General features: G+C 48.5%; 2 protein-coding genes across 6 annotated transcripts in view; both read right to left on the minus strand.

The window, feature by feature from the left end:
* Positions 1–25,509, minus strand: part of TDRKH (tudor and KH domain containing) — an 82,616-nt gene that overhangs the window by 5,731 nt on the left and 51,376 nt on the right. Inside the window, exons 1-12 of one of the 4 annotated variants that reach the window (XM_081173543.1) lie at positions 20,394–20,487; positions 16,741–16,883; positions 14,634–14,740; positions 13,321–13,510; positions 12,067–12,200; positions 10,698–11,010; positions 8,974–9,137; positions 7,514–7,695; positions 4,324–4,388; positions 2,136–2,287; positions 1,453–1,575; positions 160–256 (exon numbers count right to left, since the gene is read on the minus strand). In XM_081173543.1, coding sequence (XP_081029669.1) covers positions 160–256; positions 1,453–1,575; positions 2,136–2,287; positions 4,324–4,388; positions 7,514–7,695; positions 8,974–9,137; positions 10,698–11,010; positions 12,067–12,200; positions 13,321–13,510; positions 14,634–14,740; positions 16,741–16,864 — 1,651 coding nt within the window. In that variant the 5' untranslated portion in view covers positions 16,865–16,883; positions 20,394–20,487. Of the gene's footprint in view, positions 1–159; positions 257–1,452; positions 1,576–2,135; positions 2,288–4,323; positions 4,389–7,513; positions 7,696–8,973; positions 9,138–10,697; positions 11,011–12,066; positions 12,201–13,320; positions 13,511–14,633; positions 14,741–16,740; positions 16,884–20,332; positions 20,488–25,509 lie in introns of those variants that run through there. The other 3 variants (XM_081173540.1, XM_081173542.1, XM_081173541.1) reach the window with 3 other exon arrangements.
* Positions 21,271–25,509, minus strand: part of LOC308575102 (semaphorin-7A-like) — a 28,098-nt gene continuing 23,859 nt past the window's right edge. For both annotated transcript variants that reach the window (XM_081173586.1, XM_081173587.1), the window contains exons 13-14: positions 24,315–24,370; positions 21,271–23,266 (exon numbers count right to left, since the gene is read on the minus strand). In XM_081173586.1, the coding sequence (XP_081029712.1) occupies positions 22,929–23,266; positions 24,315–24,370 (394 nt within the window). In that variant the 3' untranslated portion in view covers positions 21,271–22,928. The remainder of the gene's footprint in view (positions 23,267–24,314; positions 24,371–25,509) is intronic.

The following is a 25,509-nucleotide window of genomic DNA, read 5'->3' on the forward strand; positions in this document are numbered from 1 at the left end:
GCAGAGCTGTGTGTGTACTCGGAGAGCCTCTACGGGGCTCACAGACCAAGCGCCCAGAAGTCAGCTTTAGGCGGCTTCCGGTGTCCTCGCGTTCCTGTTTTTGGAAGTGACCAGGGCACACCGGTGCACAAACCCACGTGGCGGGACAGAGGAGCTTACCGGAAAGGCTGAGGCAGGACAAAGTGAGGGGCATCTCGTCGGGGGTCTTCTGTGTGTCTGAGAGAAGGCTCTCCAGGGATACCCCCGTCGTGTCTCCCTAGGGGCCGAAACAAGGGCTGTCAAGGCACATGCAGAAGGAGAAAACATTGGGCCCTGGCAGCTTCTTCCTGTCTCTCTTTCCCCCCCCTGGAAATATGGCTTACAGAGTTTGGTGCTCCTTCCAGATTCATAAAGCCATATAGAGTTGGAAGAGACCCAGACGGCCATCTAGGCCAACCCCCTGCGATGCCAAAACGTCTCATAAAAACAGCCTTCTGGGTAAGGGCAATGGCTCAGGAGTCTGGCATGCTGTTCTCACAGTGGCCGATGAGACGCCTCTTTGCGAGCAGAACGAGAGTGCAAGAACCCTCTGCCCCCTCCACCAACCAGTATTCAGAAGGGTTTCTGCCTCTGAACGTGGAGGCAGAGCACGGCCATCGTGGATGGACAAAGCCAAGACTCTGGGATGCAGAACAGGTGGAAGTCACAAAGGAGGAATGGATTTGTAAACAAAAGGAATATTTAATTTTGGCAAAATTAACTGCTCTAATAAGAAATCAGTCGAATCAAAAATTAAAAAAAGGAGTGGAAATGTTTTGATGAATATATGGCAAGATATTGCTATATATATATATATATATATATATATATATATATATATATATGCTAATATGCCTAGATTAAAATGTGAAGTACTGGATGGAAGAAAAATTAGTAAGGAAAGATAATGAGAATATACAGATGATTTGAGAAGACCGCAAAATGCAAAGATTATTGTTAATTGTATAATGTGGAGGAAATCGAGTGGAGGTGGAGGGAAGTGGGAGGAAAGAGAAAAGAATAATATGATGGATTGAGGAAATGTAAATGTAATGGGGAGATGAAGAGGAAATGGTGTTGGCTTTGGTACATCTGTATTGTAATGCAATATGTGAAAACCAATAAATATTTTTTTTAAAAAAGAGAGAGAAAAGACTTTGGGACGCAGCAAACGTCACCCCCCCAACGTCCTGCCCCACCCACCCACTCCCTGTTTCAAGCAAGAGTTTCAGCTGCCATCCTAAGGACTAAAATCTTGTGGTCTTATCACTTGGTAGCCTGCCTGGAACCCAGAGCCCAACAGCAAAGCTTTCGGCTGCAATCATGAGGACTAGGATCTTGTTTCCCAGTATTTGGAGCCGGGCCACAGCCCAGAGCCACTGGCCCAACCTATTCAAAGCAAGGGAGGGCACATCAACCGACCCCATTACTCACCAAGCTTCTGTGCTGGGCACCTTTGTCTAACGGATCAGGCCCATCTCCAGCCCCGCCGTCTCCATCCTGCAGGCACTGCACCGCGTAGCCCAGCCGCACCAGCTCTGCACCGACGTCGATGTCCTGAAATTGGAAGGGGAAAGAGGGGCTCGTGGTTTGTGTGAAGGACCCAATTCCCCACCCCTGACCAAACTCGATTCTCCTTGCCCGTTAAATAGGGTGCTAGCAAACCTGGGCTGTACATCCATATTGGGCCAAGATTTTTAGTTGTTGTAAGTTCTTAACAGGGACGCGGGTGGCGCTGTGGGATAAACCACTGAGCCTAGGACTTGCCGATCGAAAGGTCGGCGGTTCGAATCCCCAGTGAGCTCCCGTTGCTCAGTCCCTGCTCCTGCCCACCTAGCAGTTTGAAAGCACGTCAAAGTGCAAGTAGATAAATAGGTACCGCTCCGGCGGGAAGGTACACGGCGTTTCTGTGCGCTGCTCTGGTTCGCCAGAAGCGGTTTAGTCCTGCTGGCCACATGACCCGGAAGCTGTACGCCGGATCCCTCAGCCAATAAAGCAAGATGAGCACCACAACCCCAGAGTCGGCCACGACTAGACCTAATGGTCAGGGGTCCCTTTACCTTTACTAGATCTTAACGCTCAAACCACGTAACGGCGCCACACAAACCGTGCCCTACCTGCCCGCTGGTGGTATTGTACAATCTGACGTGAGGCCAGGTGCTGCTCCCAGCAGGCAGGTAGCTGGAGATCTTCGCCAGCACCGGTTTCCACTTGGCGCAGTGTGTGAGGCGGTCAAACTCGTCCAACGCAGCTTCGGACCAAGACTCTCCTGTTCAAGACACGGAAGCAAAAAGACATCAAGGTCAAGCGGCCCCATCCTAAGCGCGTCTCCCCTGGAAGGGGGATCCCTGCCAGATTAAAACTGTGCGCCCCCAAACCAAGCGGTGCGGGGAGGGTGGCAACACGAGAGCGGGGCATTATTGGTGGTGGGACCCTTGTGCCCTAGGAATGCTCTGCTCGGGCAGATGTACCTGGCACCGTCCTTGCCAGTCTGCGGCCTTTTAACTCAGGCCTTTGGCAATCAAGTTTCCTTCTCCCGCGCTGCTCAACTTTTATTTTTATTGGCTTAAAAAAGTGTGTAGCCGGAGGCCTTTACAACAAACAGCAGAGGGCAAGAGCAAGGCTTTCTTCTGAAATCACACAGCATAGCCTATGAAATTTTACAGCATTAAAAATTTGCAGCATAAAGTTTTAAAATTAGAAAGCATCAACAGAACGGAAGAAAGCAGCAACGGAGCTGGAATGGAGCTTCTTAGCTGCCAGAGCAAATCTGACTACCAGGCATGTAATTTGTAGATCTTTATCGGCTAAAAGTTCCGACTGTCACTTCCTAGGGGCAGCGACACCTTTTAGCAGGGTGGACTGGACTTGTCTTTATCACCAGCATGTTGCTGGTGAAACTCGAAAAATTAGAATATCGTGGAAAAGTTCATTTATTTCAGTAATTCGGCTTACAAGATAAAGGCTGCTATTGAAGCATCCTGGTCTTCCATAACACCTCAGCAGTGCCACAGGCTGATAGCATCTATGCCACGCCGCATTGAGGCAGTAATTGATGCAAAAGGGGCCCAAACCAAGTACTGAGTACATATGCATGCTTCTACTTCTCAGAGGTCCAATATTGCTCTATTTGGAATCCTTGTTTTGCTGATTTCAGTTAATATTCTAATTTTCTGAGATTGTTAATTTGGGGTTTTCATCAGCTGTACCCCATAATCATCACAATTATAACAAATAAAGGCTTGACATATCTCGCTTTGCATGTCATGAGTCTATCTCATATATTAGTTTTGCCTTTTAAAGTTGCATTACTGAAATAAATGAACTTTTCCACGATATTCTAATTTTTCGAGTTTCACCTGTATATCCTGGTTCCATGGCCTGCTTTGCAGGACGACTTGGTTAAGAACATAAGAGCCCCACCCAATCCAGCACCCTGTTCTTACAGCAGCCAAACAGTTGCCTCTTCTGGGAATCCCGCAAACAGGACCCAGGCGTGGCAGCAATGCTCCCCACTTGCGATTCCCAGCGTTTCAGAAGCGATTCACCTCTGAGAGTGGAGGGAGAACATTGCGGCTAGTAGGCTTTGGTGGCCTTTAATAATAATAATAATAATGATAATAATGATAAATTTTATTTATACCCCGCCCTCCCCAGCCAGAGCTGGGCTCAGGGTGGCTAACACCAATAAAAGCACAGTAAAAACAATGGGGGGGAAAGCGGGGGGAACCAATTTAAAATACAGGTTAAAATACAATTTAAAATGCAGCCTCATTTTAAAAGTAGCCCATAAATCAAGACCATAAGGGTCAGACTGAATCCAAACCAAAGGCCAGGTGGAACAGCTCTGTCTTGCAGGCCCTGCAGAAAGATGTCAAGTCCTGCAGGGCCCTGGTCTCTTGGGACAGAGTGTTCCACCAAGTCGGGGCCAGTACTGAAAAGGCCCTGGCCCTAGTTGAGACCAACCTAACCACCTTGCGACTTGGGACCTCCAAAATGTTGTTATTTGTGGACCTTAAGGTCCTCCGTGGGGCAGACCAGGAGAGGCGGTGCCGTAGGTGCAAGAGTCCTAGGCCGCATAGGGCTTTAAAGGTCAAAACCAGCGCCTTAAACCTGACCCTGTACTCCACCAGGAGCCAGCACTGCTAGAAAAGCACTGGGTGAATATGCTCCCATGGCAGGGACCCCGTAAGGAGCCTCGCTGCGACATTCTGCACCCACTGGAGTTTCTAGGTTTCTTATCCTCTGTAGATGTGCCTGAGCCGACGAAGACTCAAGCTGGTGGTTCCTGAGCCTGCAACTCACCCGCTGGAGCGATTCCGGCAAGGCCACATTCTATCGCTTGGAAGGGGAGGCTGAGGAAGTCACTCCTGGGAGAAGAGAAGACGGGGAATAGGTCTTAACCACCATGGCCTTAAACGGGAGCTTATGCTTACTTCCAGGGAACAAGAACCCTCCCAGACGCCTCGACACACGGTTTTAAAAGAGCCAACAGCAGCGGGGAAAGGACTTAAACCTTCAGAAGGGGACCAGTTTCACTTGCTTTGGGGTGCTGAGAGAGGAGGGGGAGGCTAAACGCACAGCCTGCCAAAGGACTGGCTGCCGCTGCCACAAAGGCAGCGGTCGAAACTCCCATTGCTCCAGGCGCATTTTGCGACAGGGAATTCCATTAATTTTTTTTTTAAAATAAATTTTATTAGTATTTTCCAAACAACAACCACAACAGGAAAAATATCAAAAAATAACAGTACAAAAAAACACAAAAACCAACATTCAAAAACAAAAAAACCACACAAATCTATCTTACATGTTAGACATTGACTTCCACCAATCCCACAGCACCTCCTTTATCTCTCATTGTGTCTACCTGTTTTCCTGATCATCTCTATCCTAGCATCTAGATATAAATCCCTCTTTCTTATCCTTTCACTTCACAAGGTTATTCCAGACTCGGCCAGATTTCTGTCCTCGAACCTCAGCTTTTAAGGTATTCATTTAGACACTCCAGTTCCTTTTTCACTTCACTTTTTGGTTTTTGTCTTGTTATATCTGCCAATTTGGCTAATTCTAAATATTCTGAAAGCTTACATAACCACTCTCCCCTAGTGGGTAACTGATTCCCTTTCCAATACTCAGCCACCAGGGAATTCCATTAGCACGAGCAGTTTCTGAGCTCCGGGTGAAGCACTGCGGCTAATATTTCAGATTAAAATTGCCACTGCTGGCACTAGGGGAGGAGAAATTCCTCCCCACTCGGCTCCCAAGAGATGCCAATCTGGCTTTTGACACAGACAGACCAGTCACCTCGCAGCAGCCGTTCCATCAGGCTACCTGGAATCGTTTCCCCTTAAGATCCGGGGTCTGAGCTTGCTTTCTTCCTCTTCCCTTCCCTCCCCTTCTGTTTCTCCTCCTTTTCAGGCTACAGATGTCTGGCCGCAAATGCATCCACACCAGACGTTTAAAACGCTCTCCAGACCTGTCCCGGTTCCTCCCGGGAACTGCGGTTTGCAAAGGGTGCCCAGTGTCGTTAGCGGGACCCCAACACAGAACAACACCTTTAACAAGCTACAGTCTTAAAAGTGGTGCAAGGGTTGAGACACGTAGAGAAACCGTTGACCCCCTGCTGGTGAGGCTTGCTGACCTCCTGGTAAAGCAAAAATTTGATCTTCTCCTTTTAGGCAAAGGCCACAAGACGACCCAAATTGTCGCCAGATTCTGCACACAGATTTGTAGGTGCAGACCACCCCCCAGTTCAATCTAGTTTGTTAAGAAAATTCCCAAACCCGGATCCACGGGCGACTTTGGGTCATTTCTCTAAGGTAGTCTATTTTAAAGTTTTTATGCCTATTGCTGGGACACGGGTGGCATTGTGGGTTAAACCACAGAGCCTAGGACTTGCCGATCAGAAGGTCAGCAGCTTGAATCCCCGCGACGGGGTGAGCTCCCGTTGCTCGGTCCCTGCTCCTGCCAACCTAGCAGTTCGAAAGCACATCTAGGTGCAAGTAGATAAATAGGTACCGTTCCGGCGGGAAGGTAAACGGCGTTTCCGTGCGCTGCTCTGGTTCGCCAGAAGCGGCTTAGTCATGCTGGCCACATGACCCGGAAGCTGTACGCCGGCTCCCTTGGCCAGTAAAGCGAGATGAGCGCCGCAACCCCAGAGTCGGCCACGACTGGACCTAATGGTCAGGGGTCTTTTTTGATATGCCTATCCCACTTTTAAACTTAAAATCCATTGTTGTAGATTGTTTTAAATGTTTGTTTTGCTATTGGGATTGTAGTTCCATTTGTGTTTCTCAAGATGGTCTCTGACCATAATAAATTTCATGTTCAAAGTGGTGCAAGGGTGCGTTAAATGCGCGGGGCGGATGTCTCTTGCGGCCGGGTTTTCACAACCTGCTCTGGGGAGCCTAAACAGGAGGATAACAATGCCTTACACCACGGCTTCCTCAACCTCGGTCCTCCAGATCTTTTGAGACTACAATTCCCATCATCCCTGACCACTGGTCCTGCTAGCTAGGGATCATCGGAGTTGTAAGCCAAAAACATCTGGAGGGCTGAGGTTGAGGAAGCCTGAAATGAATGAATGAAGCCACAGAAATGAATGCACTTCTTAATATCCAACAGGTTAGTTGATTACCGTATTTTTCACTCTATAACACGCACCAGACCATAACACGCACATAGTTTTCAGAGGAGGAAAACAAGAAAAAAATATTCTAAATGAAACAATGGATGAATGATTTTTGTGGTTTATGCTGTGGCCACAGACATGTGATCTGACGGTGAGTTTGGGGTAGCCCAATGCAAAAATCCTGAGGATCCATGTGGATCCATGCTAAAGTTGCCCTAAAGTCGCAGGGGCGCTGGGGGAGTGAACGGGAAGCAAGAGAAGAAGGAGAACACACACACACACACACACACACACACACACACACACACACACACACACACAGAGTATCAATCCTAAAGTCGCAGGAGAGCGCAGGGGCACTGGGAGAGTGAAGGGGAAGCAAGAGAAGGAGAATGATCCCTCTTACACACACACGAGTATCCTAAAGTCGCAGGAGAGCGCAGGGGCGCTGGGAGAGGAGGAGAACGATAGCTCAAGCACACACACACACACAGCCCCTACAGTGGCTAATCCAAAATCGGACAGCAAAAAACTGCAGGCAGGGACAGAGAGCACGGGGTTGTTTTAAAGCAGCCAACCCCGCTCTGCTTCTCTCCCTCCTCCCCGGCTCGGCTCGCTGACAGGAGCCGCTTACACCCGCTTTGCTGTTTCAAAGCAAGCCACGGACTGCTCACAACTGCAGCAGATTCCCCCGCCATCTTAGGCATTCGCTCCATAACACGCACAGACATTTGCCCTTTCTAGGAGGAAAAAACTGCGTGTTACGGAGTGAAAATTACGGTAAATCCTCTTTTTTTAAAGGAGCATCCGAACACCCAGGAATCGGGACGCAGGTTCGAGGTGTCAGCCTCTTTCCTCCCTCACCGTAACGGCTGCAGCTTCTCCAAAGGAGCCTCTCCGTTGTCACCAAAGTCCACGTAGTAGAGGTCCATGTTTCCATTGCCCAAGGTGCCGAGGACTCTGGCCCTGTACCAGGCGCGGTCTTCGGGGTACGGGGCGGCCACAATGTCCCCCACGTTCACCTTCAGGGGTTCCGGCTGGGGAGCCTGAGTGAAGGAATAGGTTTCCCAAATCTAAAATCTGATTGTGCAGTCAGTCTGAAACGGGCCCCAAAATCCCATTCTCCCTTCTCCAAAGGTGCATGAGCTAAACACCATTAACTTGAGCTCTTGTATAACAGGAACCCAGCTGTATAAACAGAGCTCTCTATCAGTCCGTGACGCCTAATGAATGGCCTTGTCAGTTCCAAAGTGGAGCAGGGATGACACATCTGGGACTTATCTTACATCCTGACCACACTGACCTTGTCAGCCACCCGGGAACGGCTCCAGGAGTGCTCTTAGAGTTGGTGCCCTTCTTACCCCAAGATAAGGAATACAGGAACAGGAACACCCTTTTATGGTTAAGAGTACAGGAGCAGGAACATCTGTGAAGTCAACTTACGTGTATAAGCTTATGTGGCTGGATTCCTGGGGAAGGGTGGAGAGGGTGCCTGGAGGATATATATACAGTGGTGCCTCGCAAGACGAAATTAATTCGTTCCGCAAGTTTTTTCTTCTTGCGAGTTTTTCGTCTTGCAAAGCACGGTTTCCCATAGGAATGCATTGAAAATCAATCAATGCGTTCCTACGGAGACCGTCCGGGGACAGAGGGGAAGCGCCGCGGGCCTTCCCCTCTGTCCCCGGACCTGTTTTAAAGCAAGGGAAGGGGCAGCGGGGAGAATCACTTCTCCCTGTTGCCGCCACTTGGTTCAAAAGGTGTCCGTGGACAGAGGGGAAGGCGCGCGTGCGCCTTCCCCTCTGTCCCCGGAGATTGCAGGGCTGGCAACGGGTAGAAGCGATCTTCTCCCCGCCGCCCCTTGCTTCAAAAGAGGTCTGGGGTGCGGGGGCAAGCTTCGTTTTGCGAAGCAAGCCCATAGGGAAATTCGTCTCGCGAAGCAACTCGTAAACGAAAAACCTTTCGTCTTGCGAGTTTTTCGTCTCGCGAGGCGTTTGTCTTGCGGGGCACCACTGTACTGAATGGAATCTCTCATTTCTTTGGACTTGCTGTGAACTGACCACACAAGTGCCTTCTGCTATCCGGAGAGCAGAATAAACTCTTTCTCTGAATCAACCTCGGTGTCATTTGACTTCCTTTCTCCCTCCTGGGAGCAACGCAGACCCCACCAGTCGGTAAAGTCTAAGAAGGCTACATGAGGAACAGAGGCACACCCACACACTAGCACTGCAAAAGGACCCGGAGTTCAGACCGGGCGGGCGAGGGAACGAAGGGGGTGCCCTCCTCTCCCCCACGCCAGGGGCCTCCCCCGCCGCACAAACCCTCACCGAAAGGCCGCTGTCGTAGTACTGAGTCATTTCGCGGGTGAGCTTGTCCAGCTGGAAGGTGCGCGAGCCGATAATCTGGATCCAGAAGTGGTTCGGGCTCTCGGAGGCCGAGACGTAGACCTCCAGGTGCTCATTGGCGTGGAAGCTGAAATCCGGGCTGGGGACTGAAGACCCGGGAGGCAGAAAGTAAGGAGAAGACCGGCCCTCTTTCTAAACCAGCCTTTCCTGTAGGTCCCCAGATGTTGTTGGACTACAACTCCCATCACCCCTAGCTAGCAAGGCCAGAGCTCAGGGATGATGGCAGTGGTAGTCCAACAACATCTGGGGTCCCACAGGTTGAGAACCGCTGCGAGGCTAAACCCTCCCGGATGGATGGCTGCAGAGGTCAGGGTCTGACTCGTACCTTCCCTCCCCCCATTCTCTTCCTCCCTAGACAACGCCCCAACGATGGCACCGCCGCAGGAGCCCCAGCATCAGATAAGATTGCAGCTGTGGGTAAGCTATTTCAACCTACCCTACCAAAAAACAAAAGGCACTAGTCCTCATGATTACCTCCTGGAAGAGGGTTAGCACACGGCAGAGTCAACCATTTATTGTCAAAGGTAACAGTCACTTCTACAGCTGTAGATATCTACGCACACTAATCTAACATCTAGGCTAGGCATAGGCAAACTCGGCCCTCCAGATGTTGAGACTGACCACTGGTCCTGTTAGCTAGGGATGATGGGAGTTGTAGTCCCAAAACGTCTGGAGGGCTGACTTTGCCTATGCCTGGACTAGGCAGTTATATAAATATAATCATCACCATCATTCTCAGGAAGTCAATACATGAAACAATGTAACTGCTGGAGTTTTTTTGGGGAAAAAATTATTTGGTTCTTCAGACTAAAATTTTAGTCACATGTCCAGCATACAACATAAAAACAAGATTCAAAGGAATCTCTGGAATTCCCTCCTCCCCTTTGTGGGTCCTATTGTTAATAATTTTCTCCTGCTTGTTTTATAATACTGTTGTACCTTGGAAGTCGCTCAAATGCCTTGCGTCTTGAACGTTTTGGCTCCTGAACGCTGCAAACTCGGAAGTGGGTGTTCCGGTTTTCCAATGTTCTTTTGGAAGCCGGACGTCCAACAGGGCTTCTGATTGGCTGCAGGAGCTTCCTGCAACCAATGAGAAGCCACGCCTTGGTTCCTGAACATTTTGGAAGTCGAACGGACTTCCGGAACGGATTCCGTTCGGCTTCCAAGGCACGACTATAATCCAAATCTTTTGTCTCTCCACTGTATTCAAAATTCACCATTAAACTACAAGCGGTATTCCAATCCAACGATTTCAACTGTTTACAATGTTCTTTGAGATAAGTTATAAATTCCCCCCATTCCTTATTAAAATTTAGGCCTTCCTGATTTCTGATTCTTTAATTTTAAGCTACTTTGCAAAAAAAAAAAAAAAAGGAAACGCGATAAAAATTATATTGTGTGTGGAGAAGGTTTCTAGTCCTCACAACTGAATGAACTCAGCGCTACTAGGTATGGGGCTGCCCACCATCTTAAGATGACTTCTAAAGCGTCAAGGAAGAGAAGCCGACCAACCGTTGAAAATTAAATGGAACCTCCAGCTCCAGAGGCAGCCTACCTCTGAATGGGCTTGCTGGACAACAGCAAAGGAGGGGAAGGGGAAATTATTATTTTAAAGAGAGATATAAAGGCTGCCTCGTTCCACTTACCTTCAAAAGCATAGCTCAGGCAAGAGGTTTCTGATAAGGACTCCTCGGAGGAGCCGCCTTCGCTCCTCAGCTCCTGTGGCTCCTCGGGGGGATATTCTGGGAACTTCCCAGCGGCTCCTTCCTGGCGTGGGATCCCCAGCGGCTGATGGAAAGCTTCTCCGGTGCAAGGAAGTTCTCCCCTTCGATCGCCGCTGCCGCCAGCGTCCTCCTTCCTCGTGCCCAAAGGCTGCTTCCGCTGGGACCGGGCCAAAGCTGCGTGCGAGAGTTTCTTGTGGAAGGCCTCATCCTCCAAAACCTTCTCCGCGATCAGTTTCTACGGGAGATTTGGAAGAGTAGCAAATGATGCTGATGGGCCGGGTGCGAGTTCCCTTTGTCTAGGGCAGGCTGCAGTCGGAACTGGCTCCCAGCATATTTCAGGAGTCCCGATTCAGCTTGCAGCCTGGCTGGCCAAGGAATTGCACCCCTGAAGAGGCCTAGGACTTGCCGATCAGAAGGTCCAGCTCCGAGGGCCTTCTGGCAGTTCCCTCCCTGTGAGAAGCAAGGTTACAGGGAACCAGGCAGAGGGCCTTCTCGGTGGTGGCACCCGCCCTGTGGAACGCCCTCCCACCATATGTCAAAGAAATAAACAACTATCTGACCTCTGAAAGCAGCCCTATTTAGGGAAGTTTTCAATGACTGAGGTTTTAATGTATTTTTAATCTTTTGTTGGAAGCCGCCCAGATTGGCTGGGGAAACCCAGCCAGGTGGGTGGGGTATAAATAATAAATTATTATTAATCATCATCATCATCATTATGTGTGTGAGAGGGAAAGAGAGAGAGAATGAATGAGAGAGGGAGAGGAGGGAATGAAACTTTCTCACCTCTGCCATATAAGGAACCAAACATCTTTTTAAAAAAAGGAACAAGGAGCCTAGTATAGTAGCAGCCATGCTTAACCCTAAAACCCAGCCTTGGAAATAAGTTGCACTTAATTACAACTGAAAAACTAGTAAAATTGAAAACTAATAAAAATAATTATAAAAAAGGAAATGAGTTTCACAGAGAAGCTTCTCGCCCCCCCCCCAATAAAAACGAAAAATCCAACAGCGCCACTTTCTGAAACAGAACTGGCATAGACACCACATATTTACCTCTAGAATCCCAACTGTAGTTTAACCCTCACAGAACTACAACTCCCAGCACCCTTAAACTGCACTTCCCAGGGTTCTTTGGAAGGGGGGTTGGGCCCCCTGCTTAGAAAGGAGGTTATGCCTGCGGTTTCATAGGGTGTAAGGCAGGCCTCCTCGGGGCCAGGATCCTGGCACATGGCAAGATTGAATTGGGGCCGCCCACCACAGCCTCACAGAACAATGCCGGCAGGGGGCTCACCTTAGCTGCCAGCACCTCCTTGCGAGTCCCCGAGAGCGTGATCTGGCGGGTGAGCGAAAAACTCCCTTCGCGGTCGCAATCGATCTTGGCCCCCGTGCTCTGGTGGATGGCTCGCACTGTCTCCCCGCCCCTGCCTGGGGGACGAGAAAAGGTTAGCAGAAACTGCAAGGGTCGTGTCCTGTCCCCTCCACCGTCCCTTGAGGGGACCTCCATTGCAGCACTGGGAGAGACTGGAAGAGGAAGGCTCCCTCCATCAGCTTCGCCAGAGGCTCATTTGGTTATTGGAGCAGCTGTTTAGAAATCGGTGCCTGAGGGTTGGCTTTTGTTTTCCTCTACCCTCCCAGTTTCCTTTCCTTGCTGTCCTTTAAAAAAAAAAGATCGCAAGCTCAGAGATTGTCTTCTTTTGACCATATGTAAACCATTCCTGGAGCCTTTATGCCTGAAGCAGAGGGCACCAACTGCTCCAAATAAATAACAACAAACTATATAGGCCCAAAGAAGCTAATCTACGGGCTGCAAAATATTTGCCCTGTTAACGATATAAGTGAGAACTGTAGAAATTTGAAGACGTTAGCAGGGCTGAAATAAACCTTATGACATGGTTTAGATACAGTGGTACCTCGCAAGACGAATGCCTCGCAAGACAAAAAACTCGCTAGACGAAAGGTTTTTCCGTTTTCGATTTGCCTCGCAAGACGAATTTCCCTATGGGCTTGCTTCGCAAGACGAAAACGTCTCGCGGCTTTGTTTCCTTTGTCTAAAAACAAAGACATGTTTTGTTTATAAAGTTAATTTATTTTCCCTTCAATTTTTGAACTGCTCTTTACAGTATGTGTGACTTTAAAGAGCAGTTAATAAACTGTTGTTGTACCAAATTTGGCTTTGTTTGGACTTTTTTTGACCATAGGAACGCATTAATTGATTTTCAATGCATTCCTATGGGATTTCGTGATTTGCAAGACGAAAAATTCGCTAGACGGCAAAACTTGCGGAACGAATTAATTTCGTCTTGCGGGGCACCACTGTATTACTAAGGAACTGCGGATCAGAGATTGGAATAAGAAAACCTACGGAAGGGAGGGAGGGAAGTCAATGCTCTGTAGAGCGAAAAGAAAGATAGATATAAAAGGATATGAAATATCAGTGTATTTTGTTTGTGTATATGAAATGAAAACTTAATTAAAAGCATATTAAAAAGAAAAGAAAAGCGCAAGAAAGTTTTGAGGGATTTAGAGGATGCAGAACAGGGATTACCAATGATGCGCCCCACGGCACGCTGGGGCACAAGGATCTTTTCCGTCATGGACATGTTCTCCTCCAGGATCTGGTGGATGGCGGCTTTGGCCTTGCACACCTGGACGGCGGAGCCACAGATGCGGATCAGGCGCTCCTCGCCAGAATCCTCCACGTCGACGTCAATGCGGGCCTGGGTCTCCTTCCGCAGCTGCGGAGAGAGGGGTCAGGGGCACTTCAGCCTCAGCAATCTCCAAAACAGTGATGGCCAGGCCGGGTTGCAGTGTGCCCGGTTCCCAGCAGCCTCTATGGTGGGGGCCTCATCCAATTTTATAGACGGCGGCAGAGGCCCCAATCACACCAGCGTGAGGATTAAACGGTCGCCGCTTCCCTCAAAGGATTCTGGGAGCTGTTGGTTGTTCAGAGTGGTATGAGTTGTTAGGGGACACATCTCCATTTCCCTCCCAGAGCTACGATTCCCAGCAGACAGAGGGGTTTTTAAAGCCCTCTGGGAACTGCAGCTCTGTGAAGGTGTAATAGGGCGCCTCCTGACTTCCCTCAGCACCCTGAAACTACAGCTCCCAGAGTTCTTTTAATTCTAGCCTTAATAAATAATTCTAGCCTGGTCCCGATATCCTCTTCCCTGCTGAGGAGATGCAGAGACGAAGGCTGCATTCACACCAAACATTTAAAGCACCACGATACCAATTTAAGGAGTTGTGCCTCACCTCAGAAGAATCCTGGGGGCTGCAGTTAGTTAAGCAAGCTGTTAGGAAACCCCCGCTGCTCCCCTCATATAGCTACCCTTTCCTGCCACTACAGATCCCCCCTTTGTGGGGAACTCTGGGGAACAGTAACCCGGCGGGGGCCTTAACCAGGGGTCGGCAAGGCTTACTGGGCATGGGCTGGATCACTACCACGGAGATCCTCTGAGGTTCGGACCAGCGCAGCGCCGGAAATCGCATCTGCGCATGCCCAGATGCTGAAAATCGCGCTTACGCAGAAGCGATTTTCGAACCGCACACATGTGCAGACACGATTTCCGGTGTCTGGGCATGTGCAGAAGTGATTTCTGGGGCCGCGGAAGAGAGTCCCTGCTCCGCCGGTTTAGCACAGTTTGCAGGGACTCGCCAAGCGGGCAGCTCGGTTCGGGGGTGGCTCGTGGGCCAGTTAAACGGCCTCCGTGGGCCACTTCCTGCCCATGGGCAGCAGGTTGGGGACTCCTGGCCTTAACCCAGAGGTGTTGGGGTCAATCCCTAGGCGCCGTTTTCTCCCTCCCTGTTGGGCTGAGGGCAGCGCTGAATTCACACGGCTCCAGGAGTCAGCAAACCTACCTGCTTGACGTTGGCTCCGTGGCGCCCGATGAGCAGCTTCACAGCATCCTTCGGGACCTTCATCTCCACCTGGAGCTCCTCCTCGCCCACAAACGTCACCCGCTCCTCTGGAAGCCCCAGCCAGGGAGAAAGACAACAGACACACAGGGCGATGAGGAACCAAAACATCCCATTTTTGAGGCAGCTGTTTGTCCTCGGCAGCCGTGAGGCCATCACCCCAGGGAAGAGATGGTGGCCGGCCTCCCTGCCCACTCAAGAGCTCAGGGACCTGCCCATCTACTAGCCCCAAAGGCTCTGTGCCACATCTGCTGCGGGAGGCACGGTGCCACTGAATGCCCGTTGCCGGGAACAGCAAGTGGGGAGATGTGCTGGGGGTCCTGCTTGTGGGTTTCCCTTGAGGGCATCTGGCCGTCCAGTGTGAGAACAGGTTGTGGGGTTAGGAGGGCTCCCTTTGGCCTGATCTTCTCAAGATATTATAGAACTAGAGGAATTCCCTATCAATGGCTGCCGGCATGCCTGTTATACTCTGTTCTCCACGGTTGGAAGCAGCAAGGCCCCTGAATACCGATGGACACAAACCACGGCGGGGGGGTTGCTCTTGCTTTTGAGGGCCTGGTTATAGGTTGGCCCTTGTGATGTGGGCTGGATGGGCCTCATCCACCTGTATTTTAAATTTGCTTCCCCCCCCATTATGTTTTGATTGTAATTTTACTGGTGTTAGCCGCCCTGAGCCCGGCTCTGGCCGGGGTATAAATAAAAAAATATTATTATTAAGGGCTCCCGTAATATTCTTGACCAACACTGCTACCCCCATGGAGAAGGCTAGAAAATAAGGATGGGGAACGGTGAACCCGGCCAATTTTTATTAGTACAGTACTGTTAATAATTCACACAGCGGCTGCGCTTTCCCTCTGTTGCAAGCCATCACAGCGTCTCCTTGACACAGCACAGTGCTTTTCGAGAGGAGAAAACAAACTCTTACGCATTGCAATGACTCTTTGGGTTCCTTCCAGCTCTCCAATTCTGTATGAACCTGTCTATAGAGACCCAGCACTTTCCTTGCTGGGATGAGGGAAGAGGAGACCAGTAAGTTGGAAGAGCAGAGAGCAAGCACCCAAGCAGCCCGCGCTCTCTCCGGGATTTCAAAAGGGGTCCTTGAATTCCTGGTTCTGACCCAGCATGTGCCATGTGGCGAGTCAGGAGGCTCCACCAAACACAGCTGGACTCAACTTCCAAGCAAGAATAGGCTAAAAGCACTTAAAAGCTTACATAAATATTTCTGTATGCAACTAAGGCGGCAAGGTCGTTGATTGCCAAAAATTGGAAAAGCAGCAGCGTCCCACCTAAAACAGACTGGTTATCTAAAATGATGGAATACTTCCATATTGCCAAACTAACAGGGAGGATAAGAGGAGATATGGTACAAAAAGTGAATAAGGAGTGGGCTATCTTTAGGGAATACATCAAAAGTTATGTGGAAAAAGTAGAATTTCTGACAGATACCGAGTGAATCCAGAAAATGATTAGCGTGAAAGGATAGTAAAGTCAAGACAGAAGAAGAGATTAAAGAAACAATGAAATGTGTTTAAGCTAGTTGGAAATATAACGTAGCATAAAAAGAACGGCTGGAAGTCAAGTCACTTGGTGGGTGTCCGTGTGATGGTAGGTGTGTAGGTATGTTGATATGTATAGTATAGGTAGGTATTATCTAGAGTAATGTAGGTATGTTATGAAAATAGTGCGTCGTGTACGTGTATTGTGTAAATGTATATGTATGCGTTTTATATGTCAACAAAAAAAAAAATAATGAAAGCCCTTAAAAGCTGCATTTGCCACCCACCTGGTTTCACCAACGACCCGGCCCTCCACCCGAGCCCAAGGGCGGAAAGATGTCAATATGGGATGCGCGTACGAAATGACAGCAAGTGTCAAGCGAACGCTCGAGGGCAGAAGCGGCCCTGGAAGCTTTCCCAGAACGAGCAGCACACACAGACAGGAGAGGAGTACAGCAGGCAGGCGCGATCCATTGTTCACAGCCCAGTGCCACCCACGCAGCAGATGCCAGTCGCACAGCCGCGCTTCCCTCCGGCCCAGGGCGCGCACCCACCTTGGCTCTCCTGGTAGCGGCGGTACAGGATGTACAGAATTGCCCCGCTGGCGGGGACCCCGAGCGCCAGGGCCACCTTCTGCAGCGTGGTCAGACTGCTCCAGGAGCCCTTCTCGGATGCCATGGCCCCTGCCGGAGGTGCCCTAAACGGGAAGGGGAAAAATTTCCTCAGCTGCATCTCCCCTCGGGAGAGGCCGACCAAGTACATCGCCCTGCAGGGAAGAAGCAGCAAAGCAGCAGCAGCAGACGGGATCCGCCAGACAGGGACCGCAGCTCCACGGTGGAAGCAACCCGGCCGGACTCCTGAGAGATGACTTTGCTTCTCAAGGGTTTGGACGGCTGCCTGGAGCCGCCTGCAGCCAACCTTGCTGTCCTGGGCGGAGGTTTCCCCTCCCCACCTCGGAGAAGGGAAGAAATGGAGACGGTGCCAGGTATTGTGTTTCAAAGAGGATGGCCGAGCCAGGGTAGGGTGTGTGTGAATCAATGTGGTTTCAGAAATGCGCTTTCAGGGCTGGCTTCCACCACCCACTCCTGGCAGAAGAGGCCAAGAGTCCATTTAACCAGGCCTGGAGAACCCAATGCAGCCCTCTGGACCCCTGCATCCGGCCCTCATACATTCCCCCAAGCCATACCCTTCTATGGCCCTGTTTTGCACCCAGGGTTTTCTGCCTTTTCCCTGGCTGTAAAGTTTGAAGGGACGCGGGTGGCACTGTGGGTTACACCACAGAGCCTAGGACTTGCCGATCAGAAGGTCGGCGGTTCGAATCCCTGTGACGGGGTGAGCTCCCGTTGCTCGGTCCCTGCTCCTGCCAACCGAGCAGTTCGAAAGCACGTCAAAGTGCAAGTAGATAAATAGGTACCACTCCGGCAGGAAGGTAAACGGCGTTTCCGTGCGCCGCTCTGGTTCGCCAGAAGCGGCTTAGTCCTGCTGGCCACATGACCCGGAAGCTGAACGCCGGCTCCCTCGGCCAGTAAAGCGAGATGAATGCCACAACCCCAGAGTCGGCCACGACTGGACCTAATGGTCAGGGGTCCCTTTACCTTTACTTTAAAGTTCCCTTGAACTCTTGAGCATGCCTCTGGATGAAGGATTGCGGCATCTTGAGTGGGGGCAGAAACCAGTTACATCAGTTCCCGTACCCAGTTCTGCCCACCACTGGCAAGCGGCCCTTGGAAGGTTTCCAAAGGGGGGATGTGGCCCTCAGGGTGAAACACAGGTTTTCCCCGCCCACAGCAGCATGTTCCCATGAAGCTTCACACACACACACACACACACACACACACACGGGTTGAGGGTTGCCTTCCTTTCTTCCTTCCTATGTCCCCAGCATCTAACACTCAGGTATACTGCCTCAGTATCTGGAGGTTCCACTCCTAACTAGCATAAAGACCACAAGAGCCCTGCAGGGTTGGAATGAAGGACTGAATTCTGTCTCCCACAATGGCCAGGCCACATAACCCTGGGAACTGCAAAAGCAATGCGTGAAACACAGCCCTGTTTTTGCCCCTCATTCCAGCAAGTGGAATTCACATATCGAGCACTCTGAACGTGGACATTTTGCCTAGCCTTCATGACCAATGTCTTGATTATTTCCCCTCCACAGTGAATTGGCTTGATGGCCTTTTAAAGCCACCCAAGTCTGTGGCACTCGCGACATCTGGTGGCAGTGAGTTCCACAGCTCAGGACACACCCTACACAGCAGCCCGTTTTCTTCTATATGCTCCAAACCTTCTGCCCACCAGTGTCCCTGAGTCACTACCAACACCCTGAAATGTTTTAGCAAGGCAAGGAAGGGTTGTTTTTGTTTTTTTTTTACATGCAAGCCCCTGCATCACAAAAGGGGGTGGGCCTTTGGGAACTCCATTTACTGGTGACACAGCTCCCATCAGTTGCAGATGAGAGGTGCAACCCCGCAACATCTGGTTGCAGCTGCTGCCTCACCACTGCTCTGAACCTCTGTGCAAACAGCGGTCATTAACCCAAATGCCTGCTGTTGCTTTTTTATTTAAAGGACCCCAGAGCTGAGGGATTGAAAACAACGCAAAAGCCGTGGTCCAACATTTGGAACGTTTGTTGAAATCACAAGATACACGACATACATCTCTATCCTTCTGAAATTTGCTCTTTGCTCAGCAACACACAACTTTCCCCCCAACCCCACACAGAGCCCTTCTCAGCCACAGCCTGCGAGGGCTTTGGTAAACCCCCTCAATGTAGCTATTTGGGGGGCTTCTTGGAAAGGGGTATTCTGTTGGAGGAGAAAATTAGGTGAAAGTAATTATTAAAATGCAGGGCTTTTAAGAAAAATGATGCAATCTTTTTCATAGGTTAGAAAATATTTGCGTCCCACTTTATTCAAAATGTCTGATACGTTGCTTGTATCCCGAAACACTTAAAAAATTTATAGCACCTATTAATTACACTCAGCCTAGAGAGTCATCTCCCAGCAATGGACAGTGGGCCTTTCTGTAAAGCCTATGGAACAGGCTCCCTTCTGCGAATCAATAGGTATCTGCTGTAATTATAATAATTATAATAAACCTTTATTGCATTAGCATACAGCCATAGCAAAATAAGACAATGCAATAAAGGACAATACCTTTATCAATGCAATAAAGGTATCTGCTGTAAAACATATTAACTTGGCAATAAAATTAATTAAAATTATAGACAACATGCACACAGAATCTTAGCCCACCCCACACATGGGGATATTGACACTATACAAAGCACCTGAGTTTCAGCAAGGACTGCTGGGAACCTTAGCTTGTTAAGAGCGGTTTACTATGTCAAAAGAAAACTACAGTTCCCAGGATTCTTTGGAAGAAGTCATGTGCTTTAAATATATGGTGTGTTCCTCTGCTATTCTTAGTGTGATAGGCGATGAAGGAAATACTCAGAGTAGACACACTGAAAGTACATGTAAACAAGGCCTTGGTTCTCTCTCTCCATTTAAAATTTATCAGCCTGGTAATAAAATGAATTAAAAATGCAAGTAACACTCACACGGAATCCTGGCCTACCTGTTTTTATCTGAGAAAATCCTATGCACCCGACAAGAAAACGAACGAAAAAGTAAATAAAAGCCCACAAAGAGAACCCTGTCACCCTTATTTCTCTCAGTTAAGACATATAAACCTGACAATAAAATAAAACGAATACTCCCATACAGAATCCTGCTCTCCGGTTTTAATCCGAGATAATAATCTAAACCTGGCAATAAGGCGGAAAAACGTAAATGAAATTCGAGCAGAATCCTGGTTCGTTCCCATTTCTCCCAGCTGACCTAGTAAGCAAGTAAATAAAGAATAAGATATAGATGGAAAACCTTGCCCTTTCAAATGTCTCCAAGCAAAACCCATTAGCTTGCTATATATATAAAAAATCCCATCTGCAGAGAATCCTAATCTCTCATTTGGGTTTTTTGAAGGTCATAAAATATATAAAGCCCACGCAGAATCCTGTGCTCTGAGAAGATCATAGAAGCCTGGTAGGGAAAATGAATGAAAATGTAAATTAAAAGCTGTGCCTGTAAATAATGCAATGCAAGGCTTGCCCTCCCCGTTGCCTTTAGCTAAAATGCATTAAACCTGGCAGTGAAATGAGCAAAACCAGAGGCCCTGGCCTCCCCACGACGACACCCCCAGAGACCTTCCAGAGCGCCTCCCCGCAGCCCTCCGCTCTCCTCCGCGCCGGAATACAAATGAGAATGACGACGCCCAGCGCAGGCTGCTCCTCCCTCCCGCTTACGTAGCAGCTGCTTAGCCGCGCCCCTTGCCCCTCATTGGCCGAGGGGAGCGGCCACAGCCGTAGGGCGGAGAAACAGTTGTCATTGGGCATCACAGGTGGCTCAGAAGTGGTCCCATGATGCACTGCGCCCATAGGAGGCTGCCGTTGCTGGCTTCCCATAATGCACTGCGGGGGAAAATTGGGCCTACGGGGTTGCCATGGTTACACACATAGCATGTGAAATTAATAAATTAAAAAAATTGTCCAGTAGCACCTTAGAGACCAACTAAGGTGCTATTGGACAATATTTTATTTTTTTTATTTCGCTTACCTCAGACCAACATGGCTACCTACCCGAATATACAAAGCAAATGGTTTTGGAATTCGGGTGTGTGAGACGGAAATGAGCTCATCAGTATTATTAGGATTGTGCCCAACACGTAAAATTCCCCTTGCAATTAAAGGTCCCATTCATTTCAATAGGTCTATCCTGAGTATATAGTGTGGCTGGATGCCCAGTGCAGAATAAAAATAAAGAGTTAAAATCACAGCAAGCTTTAAATCAATTTATTTACTCATCAAATCTATAGCCCCCCTTTTTTCTTCCCAAGGTGGCGTCTGTGGTTCTCTTCCCCCTTGCATCGACCCTGTGAGGTGGGCACCCCATGTCACGCCCAGTGAACTGCATTCGCTGAAGCGGGATTCGAACCTTGGGTCTTTCCTGACGCTCTAACCACTGCACCCACCCTGGGAACATAGGAACACTTGTTTGTTTTGTTCAAAAAAACTGTTTTCAAACTTTCTTGACAATATTAAACGCTTTATTTTTTCTGCAAACCGCTTAAGAGGTTCTATTTACAATCAAGCGGCGGATACATTTTGCTAAATAAAATAAATAGCATCTCTGGCGTCTGTCCTAACACCATCGTCCACGCCCTTTTCCCACAGTTAACCGACCAGATCCCAAAAACAGGACTCTCCTCGCTCATCTCCCCCATCAACTGGCATTCAGATGCATGGCGCTTCTTAACATAAAATATGAACCCCACCATAGGAATTGTCCAGAAATTGCTGAATCACATTTTAAAAGCCAATTTTCCCAGTAACTTGTGGGCAGAGAAGAGGCGTAGCGTGGAGGGTCTGTGGGGTCTGTCGCCCCAGTTGCAATTTTGTGAAGGGGGCGCACCCCCATGCACCTGCCCCGGGCATCGTGGGCATACGATCCACCGCTGGGGCAGAGGCGCAGTTATCTTAGAAGTTTCCTGGTTCCTCTCTTTCAATTCCCAAGTTTTTTTGGGAAAGAGCATGCCGTGATCAACACCACCCAAATGCAGGCATCGCCCCTCTTGTGTTTGGTTCAGTTCATTATGCATTATGAAACCCCAAACCCCTTCTCCACTTTCAGCTGGTCATCAACCTACGGTTGCATTCCTTCATAACTGGATCCTTCCTCTCACTCCTTTACAGAACCTTCCTCCTGATTTATATATATATATATATATAAAATGCACTAACTGCATGCACTGTTAGGATTGTAAACATTATATAGGCTGGGCGTTGCACACTGACAAACTGGAAAAAGAAGCTAGGAATCATTGGCGTGAGGGTACGATGGCAAAAAGCGTCCAACTTTGATCTTTTTGAGATAATCCGCTTCCGGGTGAATTCAAACACACAGGCAGTTGAGTTCTTGCAGATGTTGACAGCTGTTTTGGCATCCAGCTTATGAAGTAAGGCAGAAGTTTGGCCAACATTTGCTCCAAAATGGCAGCCCAGGCCCAGAAGCTGTTTCGCTACATAGAAGTCCCAATTCTTAATAGTTGGGCATGGAACTCAAATCAATCCCATTCCTTCTAGCAGTAAAGATTTCGCAGACTGTGTAGCTCATGCAACAAGACAAAGCCTTGGGTTATTATGTCCAGAATCTAGAACAGAAATGTAACAATAAAGTGTGGAGTGCATTTCTTTTCATTACTGGAAAATGGTTTGCTTAAAAAAAGAAAATAAACTCTGGGTAAACTCTACCCAAGTTGGGAAGGGCCACTGGGAAAACAAAATGGATTGCAGGGTTGGATTGAGCCAGAGTTTAGTCCAGGATGGCTCAAGAAACATTCTTTCATTGGTAATCGTACTGGAATGGAAAAATCAAACAATGACAAGTCTTGCCTTCCTTGATTCTCCTCTGACTCTCAGTATTTCCTAGTAAAAGGCTATTCTGGAATTGGGAGCCGTGGAATTAATTCTCTTTTTGTGTGTGTGGGATGAAATGGTGGACTTGGAGACAGTTGATGGATGATGGATCCATTTTTGCTGAATTGGGTGCGATTTGCCCAATGCTCAAGACTGGGCAGGTGGGTCGGGATAATTTGGTGCCCCTTGTTTCATTTTCAAAGACAGACAGACAGACAGACAGACAGACAATTAGTTGGCAGTGTGTGAAGAGATCTGCAGCCTGGTCTATAGCAAGAGAATTGTTATGGTGAGGAACAATATGCCCATAGCCATGACAGCCACGGAGACCTCTGGGATCCGGCCGCTGTTGAGGGTGACTTTGAAGGCTGTGATTTCCTCTTGGTAACCTTCTTCCCTGGAGGTGCACTTAAAGACCCCCTGGTCCATCGGGGTGCTCTCCCCGAAACGGAGGGTGCAGGACTGTTCGTCCATGGAGCATGGGTACGTCTTGTCATCTTTGACCCAGGTGTAGATGGCGTGGTGAGACCGCAGAGGGCACGGCAGGTAGATGTAGCCAGTGGGATCTACACTCACTTTCTTGAGAGCCTCCTGGGCTAACTTTTCTTCAAGGGTCAACATTTAAAGAGAGAGAAAGAGAAAAAAACAGAGGAGAAACCATTTTTAGGTTTGTTTGCAGGTTCAACTAAGGCTCTTCCTCCAAAAGGCCCTCAGAAAGTTGCTCTGAAAGGAAGGCAGCCTTCAGTTGGATAAAGGTTCCCAACCCCTGTTCTAGAGAATTGGCACCCATGTAGAACGTCACTTACCATCAAGACATTTAACAGAAACCAAGCCTTGCATCACTTAAGGCCAATGGGCTTGCATTGAAACAGCAGTTTATTCCATTTCCCCATTATATTTGAGCTTTCATGTGATGTAAAAGCCACTTAATGGAAACCTAATGGAATATAGCACGTGCTCAGCATTCATTTCCTTGTTTTCTAATTCCAGAAAAAGCTCATTTTGCAACCCACTGGACCCAGAAGATTGCAGGAGTAAAGTGACCAAATGTGGGGCAGTATGTTAGCGCTCAGTTCTTTCCTGAGGTTTCCATGGAGGAACAGAAAGGATGCAAGTGTAATAGTGTTGTTCAGTGGCATTCATTGTATCATATCACACCCACTGGTGTGAATGCAATTTAGCATAAAATGCTGGTATATTTGTAAATAAGCTACGGTTCCATAACGCAACAGGTACTGTGTTGAATCACAGAACTGCAGAGTTGAAAGAAACCTGAAGGGCAATTTAGTCCAACATCTTGCACTGAATGCTCTGCGCAAGGAACATTAGAAAATGGGACACAAGCACTAGCATTATAATCAGGAAAACTAATGCAATATTCTCCCCCTCTGAATACAGCCTAGGTCTAGTCCTGCCCTTTGGAATCAGCAGCAGACAAAAGCCTTTGGTAGTTACATAATTGTTTCAGTCCTTGGGCCAGTCAAACCTGTGCTGGAATTATCTGAGGGTTCAGGGAGAAGAGGGTTGGAAGAAGCCTCAAGTACAAAGAAACCCAGGCTTTTCATTTCCCTATCATCTGTGGCCCTTAAAGACAACCCAACCCAGCCGTTCGCATCCACAGGCCTAAAAGGTTTCTATGCGGCATCGTCTTACCTTCAGCGTTTTCACACATGGAAGCGGTGCTCGATGAATCTAGGTTCTGAAGCAAGCTGTTGAAGGAAACATACGGGTGTAAGAATAGCCCAGCCGGAACAAACCAATGGGTTGGACTGGGTCCCAGGGACTCAGCTACGTTAGTCAAAAAACAACGCTTTGAATGCATCATAAACATGCAAGACCAGGGACTCAGCTACATTGGCAAAGAAAAAACGTTTTACAGTGGTACCTCGCAAGACGAATGCCTCGCAAGACAAAAAACTCGCTAGATGAAAGGGTTTTTTGTTTTTTGAGCTGCTTCGCAAGACGATTTTCCCTATGGGCTTGCTTCGCAAGACGGAAACGTCTTGCAAGTTTGTTTCCTTTTTCTTAACACCGTTAATACAGTTGCGGCTTGACTTCGAGGAGCAACTCATAGAACGCGGTGTGGTAGCCTTTTTTGAGGTTTTTAAAGACTTTGGTGATTTTTGAAGCTTTTCCAAAACTTTCCCGACACCGTGCTTCGCAAGATGAAAAAAATCGCAAGACGACAAAACTCGCGGAACGAATTAATTTCGTCTTGCGAGGCACCACTGTATATGTTTTGTTTATGCATTCTAACACTGAGACGCCAGATGGCGCTGTGGAGTCCTGTTTTTGCCAACCTGATTTCTCATACAAAGTTTGCAATGCGTTTAACTGAAACAGTTCTTTGATGTGTTTAGATCTAGCCCTGATGGTGCTGGAGAGCAAATATATATATATATCTAACATAGCGTTTCCCCTCCTTTTGTTATAGTGGTTTAATTTCTGACGTATTTATAGTGGGTTTTTCCTGTGTGTAGATCCACCCCAACTCTACAATTCTATGATTTCTATTATCCTGTTCCCCACAGTGGCCAAAGAGATGTTTCAAATAAGTATAAAAGCAGCACGTGAAGGCGACAGCTCCACCCTTGTGTTTTGGGGTTTCCTTAGTCCCAAGCACCAGGTACTCAGAGGTGCAAATGGACCAGCAGTTAGAATGGATAAATATGTCAATTTTGTTTTCATATCTCCCTTTTCCACGCTGAAGTTCAGCTCTCCACATTTCCATATCAGCTTGTGCTTTTCTTAAGACAAGTCCTCATGAAAATTTAGCAGGGTTTCAGTGCAAATTCTTCCTAATGTACATGTTTTTGGGATGCAATTTTGCCAAACACCCTCCCCACCT

This window comes from Podarcis bocagei (assembly GCF_964188305.1).
Source record: "Podarcis bocagei genome assembly, chromosome: 16".
Classification (NCBI taxonomy): Eukaryota; Metazoa; Chordata; class Lepidosauria; order Squamata; family Lacertidae; genus Podarcis; species Podarcis bocagei.